At 43.2% G+C, this 16,851-nt stretch overlaps 1 protein-coding gene across 4 annotated transcripts in view; it reads right to left on the reverse strand.

The window, feature by feature from the left end:
• Positions 1-15,410, reverse strand: part of ADCY5 (adenylate cyclase 5) — a 191,735-nt gene extending 176,325 nt beyond the window's left edge. The window contains exons 1-2 of one of the 4 annotated variants that reach the window (XM_083488662.1): positions 14,067-15,409; positions 12,544-13,408 (exon numbers count right to left, since the gene is read on the reverse strand). In XM_083488662.1, the coding sequence (XP_083344788.1) occupies positions 12,544-13,383 (840 nt within the window). In that variant the 5' untranslated portion in view covers positions 13,384-13,408; positions 14,067-15,409. Of the gene's footprint in view, positions 1-12,543 lie in introns of all 4 variants that reach the window. The other 3 variants (XM_083488661.1, XM_083488660.1, XM_083488659.1) reach the window with 3 other exon arrangements.
• Between the last annotated feature and the right edge of the window lie 1,441 nt (positions 15,411-16,851).

Consider the following 16,851-nt stretch of genomic DNA (forward strand, 5'->3'; position numbering starts at 1 on the left):
CTTGAAGGTGACAGGAGCCTGATTTAACAAAAAAAATGTCTTGTCTTCTGGAGTGTTGCAAAAGCTGGATAATAGCCATTCCATAGTTGTCATCCTGAGATGACAAAGCAAATAGCAATCTAGGAAATGCTTAATCAAAGGAAGAAAGCATGCATATGTAATACATACATGCATACATTAATCCAAAGACGAAGACAAGAAAGCTTATCTCACCTCTCCAGTGCTGGTTCTTTAGGTGTGGCAGCTGAAAAAAACCTGTTACACAAAATTCATGTAACATTGTCAGAGACTCTTCTCTATCGCTTCCTAGACATGACATCGCAGGTAGAGAATACTAACAACAGGAAAGATGGAACAAATCATTTGCCCAGCTGCCTTCATTGGGAACAGGATATCTGTTTTAAATAAGGAATGTTCATTTCCCTCTTCAATTATCACTGTTTTTGTCTCTTCAGACTAATACACCTCAGACTAATACACTGCAAATTTTACATTACAGAGCTGTTCAACACTTCTCTATGACTTCAGGCACTCTTGAAGGTTTCAGAAGTTTGTGGGGTGAGTCAAAGAATTCCCACTGTCTGTTGCAAAAAGAAAGAAGTCATGTGCCAACTAAAACCCATGGCAGACAGATCTGCAAGGGTGACAAAAAATAAAATAAAAATTAAATAGAGGGGGAAATTACTTTAGTAAAAACTGCCTTGCTCCTTGAAGGCAATATAGAATATTGTTACAAAAGTTGGGTGCCACCCCCACTCTCTGCAAGACTCTGTGGGGGTCCAGGCATTCACCCAGGGTCTGTGTCCCTTTGGAGAATTGAGACACAGTGAAGAGTGTTGTAGCTTTAAAACAGTATTTTTTCCCCCACCTTCAGTCTGAATGGAGGGAGTCAAGATCTTACAGCACGGTCATTTCAGTGGGGCTTGTCTCCCACAGCAGTGCAACCCTGGAGCAGTGCCGAAGCTACATGCTCTGGCACCGGGGGCGGAGAGGGGGCGGAGGCATGGCTGGCATGGCGTGCATCCTGGGGGCATGGCATGCCACCCACAGGGTCGCGGTGCGCTGTTTGCGGGGGCATGGCGCCTGGCACTGTGGGGGGTGCATGGTGCATGTCTGGGTGGCAGCTGCGATGGTACCCCCTCCCTTATGGTGCCAGGGGCAGTGTGCTCCCCCGCCCCCCCATTCCTCCGCCAGTGCCCTGGAGTCAATGTCATCTCTCTCAGCCAGTCTGCCTAAGATAGATCCCACTCCCACCCCCTTTTCTTCCCAACACACCTTGCTAAAGACTTTCTTTTCCTGACACTTCCAACCCATACCCCATCACCATGGCAGCCTCTGTCTGCCCAGACCCAGCCTCTCAGATGGGCCATCAATCCCTTTTGTCATGTTGATGCCTCTATCCCAGGTGAAGTCCTGGACTTGGAAAGAAAACTTAGCCTATACTTTTCCACTGACCTCCAATCTTCCCATCAATACTTCAAATAATCAAAATCCTACCAATTATTAATTTCTAGGGTTCAGGGATGTCCACCCCAAAATCTGTAATTTTAACAATCACTGGTATTCGGAGCAGAGCATTAGCTGATATTAATGCACAGGAGTTTGACCAAACTGCGGGAGGCAGTGGAAGACAGGAGTGCCTGGCGTGCTCTGGTCCATGGGGTCAAGAAGAGTCAGACACGACTAAACGACTAAACAACAACAACAATGCACAGGAGAATCCTAGGGGAAAACTATGACAAGATACTCAGGACCCAGATTGCAAGAATTTTAATTTCCCCCCTTCTCCAATGTTTGAACTACAACTCCCATCAGGCCCAACCAGCAGGGCCAAAATGGCCATGGATGATGGTGTTTTAGACCAACAGCTGCCAAAGGGCCACAGATTCCCATTCCTGCTTTAAGGGAAAAACCCACACCTTAAAAGTTGAGTCTTGGAAGAAAATGGTAACCAATAAAGACAATTTAAGCTTATCATATACTGCCTATTGAAACTTCTACCCAACAATAGATGGGCATGGCATTTTGGATCAGTTAATGTTTCTGGGATTTATTCAGTGGGTAGATCATTCTTTAAATACTGATTTAAGGGGTTCATTAGATTACTGTAAAGTAAGATCTGTCCAAAAATAAAAGCTAAAATAATAGCAAATACTATTTTGGAAAAACCACCAAAGAGAACTAGTAATTTCTGCAATACAGTGCACTGTACAAGCACTGAACTTTTGACTAGTTACTCCAAAACAAACAAAGACAGTGTCACAGGCTGTTTTATTACTACTTCCTCTGAATTACAGCAATAACCTGAAAGACACAGAGTTTACATTAATCTTAAAATGAAAAATAAATGGTCATACGTATTATCAGCACTCAGTCCTGTGGAGCTTGTGACATATTGCATTTATTTATATATTTTACCTGCCTTCACTTGAAACGTCAGGGTGGATTACATCATATATTTATAAATAAAGAAATCAGTTATTTATTTAGAGCATTTGTTCCCTGCAAAAAGGCTCCCATACTAGCTTTCATAGTGTCATTTAAAAGAAGGCAGCTCTTGCCCATATCTTACAGTTAACAACAAAAACAAAAAAGCCCCACATCATGCAAGGGAAAGGGAACGGGGGGGGGGGGGAATCAAACAGGCATCAATTCTTAAACCGTAATAAACCCCACCCATAACTCCTAAACAATATCCATGCACCAGCATTAATCAGCCATTCAACATAAAGAGTTCTCTGTAGACCTTTACACTGCCTTCCCATGTGCATTTTAACGTTTTGCAGAGGATGACGTCTAAAAAGAAGTCTAGAAAAAGATGTGAACCTGCCAGCATGAGTTGTTCTCTTTCCTCCTATAGGGAAAAGATTTGATCTGAATGTTATTATAAACTGACCATGCATGAAGGGGCAAGATGAAGAGTACAGTAACAACTTCCTAGATTTTTGGACCTATTTAACAAATAACGTTTGGGAGAGCCCACATTTTTGCTCTCATGATCTTTCATACAACCTTTAGCTGATATTGGATTTCCTCTATGGTTATTTTACTCCCTGTCCCAACAGCACCTTCCCTGAAGTGCAGGGTGGTCCAGCCTTACATACCAAATGGACTGCAACAGCCTGCTAAGCAAGTCACAGGGTTTTGGGAAGCAGGCCTGAGACTCTGGAATGTCCTAGAACCCTCTCACCTGCTCCTCAAAGCTGAGAAAGTGCTAACTAGATTTTGGAAAGGACTGCGAGAGCCCTCAAACCCAGCACTTTGCTTAGCTGGCTTTGGAAAGGCAGCACAAGGGCTGGCGGGGGGGGCACCAAGTGTTTCTGAGGGCCACGGAAAGAGGCCTCGAGGGCTGCATGCGGCTCTTGGGTCACACGTTCGATTATCATGGCTTAAGTGTTTTTGGAAGATGGAGAGTGGGTCTGTGCTTTTTGCATTTCATCAGGAAAGCTTGTCTGCTTCCAGGAGAGGCCTTAAATAGGCTACAAATAGGCTCACATAGCAACAATATAAGAAAAATGTAGCCTATCTTTTAATGTCTTCCAATCGTCATGGACAAGCCATGACAATTCTGACACCTTGGATTAATATTTTACAAATTTACAATCTTTTTAAACTCATTACTCACCAAAGATCCCAAGTCTCTCTCAACGTAAAGGGAATATATACACTCCTCAAGTAACTTTTCCTATCTTGTTTCAATATGCTTTTCTGCCTCTATAATCTAGTGCAGGGATGTCCAACAGGTTTTGGTAGATTGCGGTCTATCGCTGGCTCCCTTTCCTTAGAGAAGTTAAAATAGATAGAATCCTGCCCCGCCCCCTTGCCCCGTGTTCCATTGCTGCATGATCTGCAGAACAGAAGGAGTTTTTGCAGTGAGGCTGATTGTTTCATTGTTTCATCAGTGACAATTAGGTGAGCGACTTTTCCCCTTTCTACCTAAAAAAGTTCAACAACTTTGCCCCGAACCCCGCAAAAAAACATGGGACTTTCCTCCCTAAAAAAATATAAAAATCTTAACAGCTTTGCCCTGAAACCCCCCCCCCCAAAAAAAAGGGGTAGATCACTGCCAGGTTTTTATTCTGTGAGTAGATCGCTGTCTCATAGGAGTTGGCCATCCCTGATTTAGTGAACATTCTCACTGTTCTTGCTCATAAATTAGCTGGACTGCAGGGAAGGTGTTAAAATGATGTTTGCTTTCTTATATTTCACTTTTCATCTTAAGCAGCTAATAGCTATAGCCTCAATGTAGTAATTTCATCTGTTGTATTATAATCATTTTAATCTAACACATTGTTTATTTTGAATCATACTTTCACTGTTTTAAATAGGTATCTACAATATTTCACCACTTGTCCATTATATTTAGGGGGTACTCTCCTTTTCCTACTCATATTGAAATACTGCCCCTCAATGAGGCCAAACTTAGATTCACAAAATGTTTAGAGGAATGAGTACCCCTGTGTCCCCCCAGAAAAAAAGCACTGTATTTAAGATATGCTAAGCTCTCTTAGTTGTGGCTCTGGCTTTTGGTCACTGTCCATATTCCCAATGGAGCAAATTAATACAGACTGAATTTAAAAAATGATTTTTCACAATGCATTGTGGAGAGACAGGGTCTGAATCATTCCCTTCAGGTTCTGCAGTTGCAGTCAGCAAAAGTAGGGCATCTGTAATGCCCTGGGGAATTGCCGTATATAACTGATGGGCTGCATTTGGCTTGGTGGGTCACAAATCGCACACAAGTGCCTATATGGAAAATATGAAGTCTTGCATTTTTTAAGATTATAAAAAAATGAACTATGAATGTGCAGTTCTAACAGTTTGTGAATGTGCAGTTCTAACCATTTATTTTCTCCTTTTAAAAAAAGGCTTAATTCTTTGAGCATTAGCTGAATGATTCTATAGAATCTCATAATATGCCACTTCTCAAGGGATTAACTTGTTCATATACATGCAGAGGCTCATGGCACATTCACACATGTCACCACTTGATGCTGCAGCCATTAAGTGACCAACATTTATACGCACTTTGCAGATGCAGATACAAGACATGACACCACAGAAGACAAGCAGTCCTGTCTCTTGCCTAGATTCTCATGAACTTGTTAACACAGACCAGTTTTAGCACATCATCAGTACTGCAACCAAGAAGTACAACTGCTTGATAACTGGTCTAGTCTACAATGTTCAAATAAAATCTCCTGTGTTAATTGCATGCCAAGCACAGTTAATGGCAGGCACTCAAGAAACCGTTGTTGAACTGACCAAGGCAAGGGGAAAAAAAACATTCCAGAACTGTTCCAGCTTTATAAAAAGACCCAGACAAGCTGCAAACGATAACAAGTTTAAAGTCACTCCCAATTTACAAAGTAAAATAAGAAGGCAAATTTTACTTGTTAGCTTAACTCATTTAAGCAATGCCCTGATGACCGAAGTGCATATTCCCCAAACAGTTGTACAGTGGTACCTCGGGTTACATACGCTTCAGGTTACAGACTCCGCTAGCCCAGAAATAGTACCTTGGGTTAAGAACTTTGCTTCAGGATGAGAACAGAAATTGTGCTTCGGCGGCGTGGCGGCAATGGGAGGCCCCATTAGCTAAAGTGGTGCTTCAGGTTAAGAACAGTTTCAGGTTAAGAATGGACCTCCGGAACGAATTAAGTTCTTAACCTGAGGTACCACTGTATTGCTTCCCTCCGCCCTTGGTACTCTTATCCCAGCTACAATTTTCTCTATTACTGCTTGAAGAGCTAACTAAACATAATACAGGTTCAAGAAAAAATAGCCTTGTTTGTGATGCAGCAATAAACCAATTATTAAAGTTTACAGAAAATTGCTAATAAATAATAGACAATAACTTTCTTGCAGCTGAAGTCTGAAAGCTACAATAACTTATTTTTTACTGCTACTACATTTATTTATTATTCCCATGGAACTAAAAAAAATTAGGCACCATGCAAAACATTTTAAAAGGTAACTTCAATCCACAGGCTAACACTTCAATGCAGAAACGGTAAGAAATTGGAAAAATAAGATGTAAAAATGAGAAAAATAGAGGCCAAAGAGATCTTAACTTAGCTTATGTTTCACTTACTTATGCAAAAACAACAACAACAACAACCAGTACCCATCAAGAATGTCCATTTGGACAATGAAGCTCACGTTTTTGTGTTTGCATGCAAAGCTAAACCAAAGTTTCCTGTGATATGCAGGAATCACTGGGCTTGTGTGTTCCCCGTCCCACACAGTTATAAAGAAGAGATCAGAAGCATATACTTCCATTCTCAATTAACTGTGATTTGGAATTATGTATGAATACAGATAAACTGTAACCCATCTAAACTGTAGATAAACCAAACAAGCCAACTTCGTGCCATGGTTAATAATCATGAATTGTTCAGATAAGGCATAGTTAAAACACGAACTGTAGCTCATGGTCTGAACAAAGTGACAAATGGCAATTATTTGAAAATGTAAATGGCTATACTGGAGGAGGAGGAGGAAGCTCACATGTATAACATTTAACTATGATTTACAGTAATATCTGAACCAATGTCACCCATTCTAGATGTGCCATCTTTTTCAGTGTCAGATTCTGGGATGATCTAGAATGCATTTTACTGTTGCTACGCATCTGGCAGTTGATCAAAAGGTTGGTGGTTTGTGTCCACCCAGGTATGGCAGTGGGCAGTATTCCTGCATTGCAGGAGGATGGACTAGATGACAGCTGGGGTCCCTCCCAACTCTTTGGTTCTATGATCTGTGCCCTAGTTATCAAATTCAAAGAGCACAAGCTATTCTGTAGTGAGCTTGCAGAAACGAGCTCATTTTATGTGATGGTGAGAATGACATTCATAAGACTTTTGTATCTATAATTGCCCTTTATAAACAGATTTTTAAGATATCATTTATCCATTCAGATATAGAATGATGTTCTCCTTTAAAGACTTGGCAAGTGAACAATGCTTCAGTGTCTCAATTAATTTGGGTCAGTTTTCAGTGAGCATGTTCGCTTGGCCGGGGTAGGGTGGGGGAAGGCTGGGTTCAAAGGACAATATCATTACCAAGTATTTAAAGAATTAACTTAGCAAAATGCTAACAGAGAGTGAAAGACATGCTAACTGCAAAGGTTAATCAACAGTTATGAAATAATGAAATTAATATGTTCTAAAGAAGAGGTGGATAATCTCTCTCAGGGCTCCATTAAGGACTGGCTATTCCTCCACAGATCACATGACAAAAACGTGCATACACTCATGCAGACACACATTCCACAGATAGGGGACAGATAAACACTTTGCATACAGAGACACAGAGACATTGCTGGGGATAGCAGAGAGACGCAGCAGAGACACTGTTCTGGGGGAAGAAAACCCAGATTGTACAACTACAATTTTTGTTTTAAACTATAAAAAAGTTTAGAAGACAAAGATCAGCTATTAAATGTGGTTGTGGGATCACAATGAAGAATATGTGTAGACCACCAGATAGCAGGAAACCCTCATTCCTATCTGATAAAACCACGATCCAATTAAAAGGACAGGCTGCTTGCTTCCTGCAGAAGGATAATCTTGGCTTCTCTGTATTTAACCAGAGACAAATAGGTGATTAACTGACAATATTCAGATGGTCTGCTGAATGCCAACTCTAGAGCTTTTCTTGCCACAGTTAATAGTAGGCAGTAAATTAAGTTCAGTTCAACATTTATAAAATAAGGCACACCATGACACTTCTATTTTTGTTACATAGCATCACAGACTGTCCCTCCCCTCCCTGACACACATCTTTTTAAGACAGGAACTTCAATTCTGGCATGCAGATTGCCAATACAGTGCCCAAGGGCACCAGTGTACTCACCGGTACTTCTTAAGACACTCACAAAAGTCCTAAGTAATTATTGGTTCAAAAAGCCACAAGAAATGCTTTTCCTGCTCAGTTCCTGTTTGCACTACCACAGCCTCTTCTGCATTGAATATGCCCCCTTAAACATACCACATTTTATTGGGTGCCTGGATATTGGATGGCCCACCTTGCCATCCATTCTGAACAGCGGAGAGGTGCAAAGAGTTTTTCTCTGTGAGCAGGTGTAACAGTGGCAATATAGATATCCCCCCCACCCTCCCGATGCATAAATGGGGCAACAGATGCTCACAACATACTTTGTCTTTTTCTGCTCTTTTAGGTGTGGCAGTCATTTCGTATTATGCCATTTTAGGACTGGCACCCACTGCACTCTCTCAAAAGTCCACATGTGCCCTCTAGCCCAAAAAGGTTGGCAACCTCTGGCCTACAGCATAAAAAGACAATTCAAGTGAGACAAAAACCAGATTTTTGATTCCTAATCAGCAAAAATAGACAGGCAGTAGGAAGTGTCTATGAACCATGGCTGTGTTACTATTAAGGCTATTCTGCAACATTACAATCCAATTAGATCTTACTCAACAAGCAGCACCTTGATGAGATGGTTATCTGGAATGTCAGTTGATGTTTCACTGGAAAGAACAGGCAGCTTCACTCTTTCCCAAAACAGAGACTTTCTTGGAGGGAGTTGTATGTGTTAATGATGTACCACTTACAGATTGCATGTGGCACATGTGAACTCACATGCATGCTTCCATCCATTCATGAAGGGACAAGCAGGCTATTATTACACCCATAGTAAAGCTACTCAGCATACTATTGGATCAAATATGTTTAATTAATGCAAGCCTGTAGGGTGAAGAGACACCACATGTAGCTTGTTCTCAGACTTCAAGGTCAGAGAGCGTTAAAATAGAGTATTGTTGTGACACAGCTGTTGTTAAAAGGTCTAAACAGCTGGGAGCCTAGCTTGGATCAGAGAATAATTATAAAACAAAGACACATGATGGTGCAGCTGTTTGAAAACTATGTTATCAGGACTCTGCTGGAAAAGAAAAAGGGCTAGAATAAAAACGCAATGGGCGGGGAAGCAGCAAAAGTACAGTTGCTATGACTCTCTAACTACAACCTTATTCTAGGTCACCAATGGCTAATATTAGGTTACTGTTAATTCCTATATCGCACAAAAAAAGCATATGGCCATAACACAGAAACTTATATGCAAGCAAGTAGTGCCTTCATATTTTGCTTTTGCCCTGGAACAGAGTGGTGTGTGTGGTGCATTTTAATTTTCAGTGAACTATATATTGGCACCATCCTTCAAGATGCATGCCTAGATACTTCAGCGCTGCACCAAAAATAATCTTGCCATAAAAAGAACTAACAGTACTGTACAAGAGCCTGTTAAGCTTTGAATCTGCCTCATACACATTAACATGGAATACAATCCAGTCATATTCAAAAATAGACCCATAGAAATTAATGGCCATGACTGACTTAGGACCATTCATGTAAATGGGGTTGATTACCACCCATTGTATTCCAGTAGAATTCTGTGGAGCAGCAAACAATGAAAAGGTAGAAAAAGATGAAATGTTTAGTGCTGCCACTGAGCTTTCACCTAAAGTGAACTTTGATGTGAACTTGGAGATTCTTCCTGAAGTAAAAACATGCAAGGAATCTTGAAGAAAGAAAGAAAAAAAGAGTTATGATAAAGACTAATGAATCCTGTCAGAGTTTCCCTCCTTATATTTATGTTATTACAATGACACACTAGATTCTTGGGGACATGGTAGATTTAGATAATAAAGCAAGAGTGAAGAATAAAATGCTTGATGCAAATGTTTCTAACTTTAGAGGTCTTTGTAAATGTTGTGTAATCACAGGATCTTAAAAGAAGGGGCACACACACCGACCTGTTCTTGATATAACCATTGATTCAAATAAAGCCACAGCTATTAGCCACTCACAGTGCAATCCTATGCATGCCTTCCCATTGATTTCAACGGGCCTTACTGTGTGAAAAGGATTGCAGCATCAGCCATTAGTTTCACTACTGATCAATAGCAATATAACCCCTCAACAAGCAACTTATCAATAAGGATTTCATTAGGAAAGAATGAAATGAAGAACAAAAATAGCAGCAGCTGAAAAGCATGAAAATAATTTGATTTACTTGGCTTTTATCCATCGCCACGCTTTTTAAAATCCACAAACCAGAAAGAAAACGAAAGGAAATGTATGCATCAGTGGGGCAGTGTCAAAGAAAAATTAGATTTCCATGGTAACAAGCTACAGCCTAGGTAACAAAAATGCCTGCTAACAGTTGTGAGGCAGTGGCCGATATGGATTTTTTAGTATCAGATGGCTCTAAATATAAGCTCTTGCCTACAGCCTTAACGCACAATAGATATCGTTACAAACCGTTTTTGTGTGTGGAAAAAATCAACTTAGATTTGAAGACCTGTTCCATAGCATGAACCTAAATAAAAACCTAATAAAAAGTTCACTAAATTATAGCACAGATGGCTCACATTTTCATAGTTAGAAGCTGCAGGTTATTGCTAGCTAGCAACACTTATTTTTTACACAGCATGTTTCAAGCATTTCACATACTTCACATACATTCGGCAGGTTCACAGGTAACATCAAAATGCAGTATGTCATTTAAAAGGTCAGTCTTGGCTTGCACAGTCCCTTGTCCCTTCTCTTTATGCAGTGGCATAGCAACCCCAGTTGGGGAGCCGCCACCATTTCTGAGCTTTTTTTGGGAATAAATCACCAAAACTTCCATACCTGATGTTTTGAGGGATGGGCAGTGGCTTTGCCCCCCTGCAATGCCTGAGACACCCACCAAAGGCCATGTCTCCCTACAGCCCCACCCCCGTGCTGCCCAGCGATCCCCCTGAGCCCCTCCTTTCCTTCACTACTGCTTTATTCATTTAGATAAACTTATTTTCCTCCTATTCAGAACAGTTCGCCATTACATCCATCAGACTATGGTTTCTTACTCTGGTTCAGGTCACCATAGTTTACCACTTTATATGTTAGTACGAACTATGTTTGTACTAAATGGGGAAGTAAATAAATGAGAGCCAATTATCCAGGAACTTTAGAACAATCCTATGAGGTAGTCCAGTATTATAATTCTTATATTGCTGATGGGTGAGGGCCACAACTGTTAGATTTAGCAGCTTGTTTAAAGTTTCATAATGAGTTCATAACTGAGGTGAGATTTGAACCAAGGATTTGATGGCTTGCAGCTGCTGCTTTTAGCTATGAGCTTGTAAGAAATCTGGATGTGCCTGTTCAATGTCCATGAATAATAGGTATGGGAAGATTTTACATGTTCTCTTTAGGTGATGGAGGCAAAATAAAACAATCCCAAATTGCTTAAGCCAGCAATTCCTAAAGTAATGGATATATAAACACACAGCACATGTCTTCGTTGGGTTCCTCATACAATGTAGCACAAGGGACTTCCAATTTTCTACCCAAAGAGATTCTCCCCCCCTTCCCCATGGATGGTTCTTACCAAAGTATTTGTAAACCAGTTACTTTATCTATACAATTGTGGTTGAATGCTAATCAATCATAGGTGAATGAATACTTTGCAAATAAAGCAGTATTCAGCAAAATATAATCTAGTCATGTTTAAGGAGAAATTTCTCACAGGATACTTTGAATTTTTTTGCACCCAAGGCAGTAAATATGTATGCAGGTCCAGGTATGCAGATTTCAAATGTTACCTCCTCAGGACATAAAGAGCTATGTACAATGCATCCAACCAATGTATTACTGAGTATTTTAAATATTAACTCACATGTCCTTTTGTAGTTGTGTGTGGAGAGTCAATACTGCAACAGGGTAATCTTAACACCTGCTTCCTAACTTTATGAAGTGAATGCCTACCCATCAGAACAGCACACAACTTTTAAAGTGAAAATAGTATTCTTAAAGCTACAAGCAACCCACATGTGCACATGCACTTCCACACAGAAACTGCTATTTTTACTAAACAGAAAGACAACCCTGGGGTACTTGGTTGCTGAAAAAAATAATTCTGAAGCTTTGGTATGCAGAATATTTAAACAGAAGTTTTTCTTTCTTTCCCAAGCACTGCAGAGGCAGGAATTTCAGGTTCAATGCAAAAATACATTATCCAAAAAATGCGAAAATGGTGACAATGGTGCATTGCAATGTATTTTTTTGGACTCTATACTACCCATAGTAAATAGTAAGGATACCTTCCCATGCTGCTGTAATTGCTACAAAGCAGATATGTAGCTAGACTATTCTAATCTATATCTTCAGCAATAAGAAGCTAAATTTTGCAGCAAGTTAGGAAATCCTTATTTCTACTTCTCTGTGATTTCTAGTGAAATCAGTCCTGAATTTCAGGCACATAACAGTAAACATATTTTTAACATTTGTATTTTCAAGGCAAACAATATCATTCAGTGTGAAGCCATGAAAAACACTGGGAATGAAACTCAGGTGATTACATGGATCGTCATCATTAATAACTGCTTCACACTTCAGGGCAATCAATAAATCAAGTCCCCACAATAATAGCTGGTAGCTGCATAATTCCTAGGAAAACAACTATTTCTCAAACTGAACCAAGTCCAAATTTGTACTAGCAACCAGAAGCTGTGAAAGCATCCAAAAACCCAGCCTTACCTGTTTCAATAAGAACTTGTCTTCTGCATTGACTTTGAGAGAAATGGCCAGATGGATGGCAGACAGCACCACACCACTGATGACCGCAGCCCTCATCCTGACTGGCAGCAAGGTGTAGATGCTGTAGATGAAAAATATAGTCCACCAGATGCCCTCCGAGGCACTTCGGGGCTGCATCAGCAAGCAGCCAACCACTTGAACGGCCAACACCACCAGAATGACAGAGTAGCACATGAGCCACATGTGGTCCTGGTGGAAATCATTGCGATTGCAGATGGCACCCAGAGCCACCATAAGCAGGATGGCCAAGGACAGCACCACCACATAGGGCACTTGGTAGTAGCCGTGAACGGTGTGGAAGAGCAGCATGACCAGGCACACTAAAACCAACACTGCCATCAGCATGGTCAGGCTGCTCTGATTAAGACGGAAAAAGTAGCGCTGGTAGAGGTGCTCCAGTTTCTCCGACTGAAACTTTTTCGACCTGAAGATCTGCAGCAAGCTACCACAGCAGCTGCCCATGGAGAAGACCATCTCAGACCGCCCTTCGCCATCCAGTTCTTCCTCCTCCTCCAACTCATCAATCTTGGCTTTGATCCGCTTCTCCTCTAGCCCCAGTTCCACACAGCGTGGATGCACCTCACTCTGCTCCACACCATAGCGTCTAGGACTCATGGCAAGCGATGGATCTCCTGCACGGTGAGAGTGCTGGCTCTTGTCAACCCCATGATCCTGCCAGGCAGACTTGGACCTGAAGCTCATCATCCTGCAGCCACTCACCCCGTGGTTCCTGCTGCTCGGTGACTCGTAGTCTTCATCACTTCTCCACCTGCTTTCCATACGGGAAGCTTTTTTTACTGAGGCCCTGGTAGAAAGAGGATAGGAATAGCCATTGGCTCTGGAGTCAGCCTCTCCCCAGGCAGAACGATGCTGTTCCGCACCTCCACCCCTGGGCACAGCAGAAGCTGCAAACCCCGGAGGGCTCACACTGTTGGAGCGGGACATGCCCTGCCAAGGCAGAAGAGAAGGGGGAGGGATTGTGGGGGCAAGTTATAAAGGAGTAGGAGGGAGAGAAATAAAATCACAAGGAATTCCACTCATAGCAAGGAAGAACCAACACTTCTGAGCAGTTTCTCTCGCCCTATGGTGGAAGGTGCAGCAGAGGAAAGACATATGTGTGTGTGTGAGAGAGAGAGAGAGAGTGAGTCTTGGCCGAGTCCAAATAAAACAAAGTTCTCAGTGATAAAGGAATTCAAACCCTTAAGGTGACTGGTTCGCCAGCCAGTTGAATTCCCCTTCCCTCCAGAGGCTGCTGGGAATAGAAAAAAAAATTTTCAACCAGAATTTAAAGAGATCCACTGAGAGCTGGGAGGCAAGTTCCCCTACCTATGGAACTCTGGTGAGGATTCCCACTCTGTCATTTTCACAAGTCCCCAGTGCTTTGGCCATTTGTTGAAACACGACTTCCATGCATAGAAAAGCAAATGTGATGGAGGCAGCTGGGGTTTTGTTTTCTCCCGCACCTTAAGCAAAGACCACCTTCCAGTCGAAATGCATCATCAGGGAAAAAGCCACCACGATAATTCCTCTCTCTGTGTGAGGTCAAGGCGATCCTGCCGCCGCAAAAGGGACCTGCTGGTCAGAAAGGTCCTAAAGAGGCTGCATATTTCAGTCGCTGATAACGCTCTCCAGGAAGCGGAGCAAAACGACCCAGTACCGTCATTCTTAATTTTGCCCCGCGGGCAACTGCTTATTTGTTGGTCATCTAGAGAGGTGGTGCAGAGGGCAGCCACAGCAGCAGCGCTGGAGGCGTTGGGAAGCCGGCTGGGTCATTGTTTGATCCCTCCTATCTAAGGAAGGTGGCCCTACAAATTGGCTTGGAGAACCACAAGCAAGCAAGCTTCCCAGACACTCCTCTTTCCCGGCTCTTCCTTCTCAAGGCGAACACGACATTGCTGCAATGGGGAAGGAATGGCATACAGCAGCAGCCCTCGAAGCCTTGAGTTAAATGTATTTATTGCAAGCTCTCGACTCAAATCGGAGACTGGAGTGCCGGAGGCATCATCCTTTTCCCTGCTCGAATGAACCAAATGGGTGGGATTGCTGAGGCTGCTGGGACGGCAGTGCTGCTTGCCCTTGGGATGGCACATGGGAGGGGGGGGAAATGTATAAAAATAAACAAGATCTACGGGGTGATTCAAATCAAGGACGGCGGGGAAGAGGTGGGGGAGGGGAAGAAGAGGCGCAGGTGGGTGATCAGAAGAGGAGAGATTCCTGCGTCTATATCATCTCTCCAGCGAACAGATCCATGGAGGGAGTCCTCCGCCAAAAAGCCGACGTTGCACTGCTGCCTCCGTGCGAGGATGCGCTGTCTCCACTGCAGGGGCCAGCAACAAGCAGCACGGCTCGCTCTCCCGCCGAAGCAGCGATGCAAAATACAAAAACAAAGCGGGTGGGGGGAATCCCACAGCACCACACAAATTTTTCCACAACGAGGGGAGGGGATGGAGAAAGACCCGCCGAGGCTGACTCCGTACTGCTTATGCACACTCCACCAGCCTCCTCCTCCTCCTCCTGCTGCTGCTGCTTCTACTGGGTCTCAATGTATCGGCGTGCGGTGTGGAGGGGGCAGCCTTCTGTGCCCCTTGCAGCCAGCCAGAAGAGTGGTCCTCAGCTCATTGCAAAGAGAAACGGCACCTCCCGCGAAGAGCCGCCGCCGCCTCGGCCTCTCCTAGCAGATAACAGGACCGGCTCCCCTCAGCGAAGCTGCGGCGGCGGCGGCTGCCTCACCCGGCCCGGCGCGCGCTCGCTGCCTCACACGCTCCTCTTTGCAGGAGAGAGGCAACCCGCCCCTTTCAAAACCAGGCTTTGTACGGCCCCTCTTCCACAGAAGCTACTGGCCGGCATGGCTCCGCCTCACGCTCGGCCCGATTGGCTGGCGACCAGCCGCCGCTTTCCGCCACAGCGCGGGCTCCAGGGAGCTGGGCGGCTGAATCGGCTTCCCTTCCAATAGGTTGCCCAGTTAGGAGGGAGGAGGGCGGGGAATGTTGGAAGCCGCGGCTGCAGCTGGCATCTGCAAAAAAAATCAGAGTCAGATAAATAATTAAAGAATGGCCGCCTCCCGCGCGCGCGAGGAGCTGGGGAGGGGGAGGGGCCCTCCTCTGGTGTAGTTTTAACTCCTTCGGGGGCATTGCCGCTGAGCCGGATCTTAAGAGGAAAGCGCCCTCATCACAGCAGGGCGGAATAGGAATCACCTGCCTAAGGACTGTTGCTACGCTGATTGTATTATTTCTGTGTTTGTAAACTCAGCTAGAATACCCACCTAGACTGAATGAGGAGCAACCTGCGTGAATAAACTTACGAAGTTCCCTTTTACTGAGTCAGATCACTAGCCCAGTATTGCCTACTCTGACTGGCAGCTGCGGTTTTGGGGCATTTCACAGCACGTGCTACCTCGTGTTGTGTGTTTTTTTAGCTGGGGAGCCAGAGGAATTGTTTGTTCTAGTCAAACTTCAAATCTCTTTCAAGATTTAGCCAGTCCCATATAGAGACAAGGAAATAAATTTGCATCAAGCATCCCCAGCATCATCTACCATTTAGCTTTATTATTATTATTATTATTACTACTACCTGCTACCCCAATATCCAAGTGGCGTGAGTCCAGGGGTTTCAGGCACTTACCCAGGGTTTCTATTTCCTTTTGGAAATGAGGCACAGCTGAGACTGTGGTGTCTTTATGATACAGTATATGTTTTCTTTACACATACTGTATATACAACCTGAGCCTACCATGGAGGGGCTCACAACATTCACACCCTAAGAGAGTCCTGCTTATCCCATAGCCCCCACAGCTTTGGATTCAAATGACACCAGTAATGGCTTGCCAACTTTCTTTCCAGCCAACTGCAATCCTAAAACTCAGCCCTGCTCTGTTTCTGCAAACTCTTTCCCAGATGAAAGAGGGGCTCATACTCATCTGCTGTCAGGCCCTGAGTCTTTGCTTTGTGAATTGCCCATTCTCTCAGGCAATTTCCTGAACACAGGAAAGTGGTTTGGCCTGTATTTTAACAATTTGTTAAATCCAGGGTCTGACCACCAGTTGTAACACTCTAACATTAGATAAATTCTAACACCAAGACTCAAGAATTTAGAACCTGGCACCCACAAATCCTGGCACCCACAACTCATAATAATAATAATAATAATAAGAGTTACAACATTTAGGGCATGTGGAGAAATTATTTGGATAGGATTGTCTGCTTATGTTTTGTGCTTTGAAAAAATATTTCAGTGAGCTCTGTTGATGTC

Source organism: Podarcis liolepis (assembly GCF_965112155.1).
Source record: "Podarcis liolepis genome assembly, chromosome: 1".
Lineage (NCBI taxonomy): Eukaryota > Metazoa > Chordata > Lepidosauria > Squamata > Lacertidae > Podarcis > Podarcis liolepis.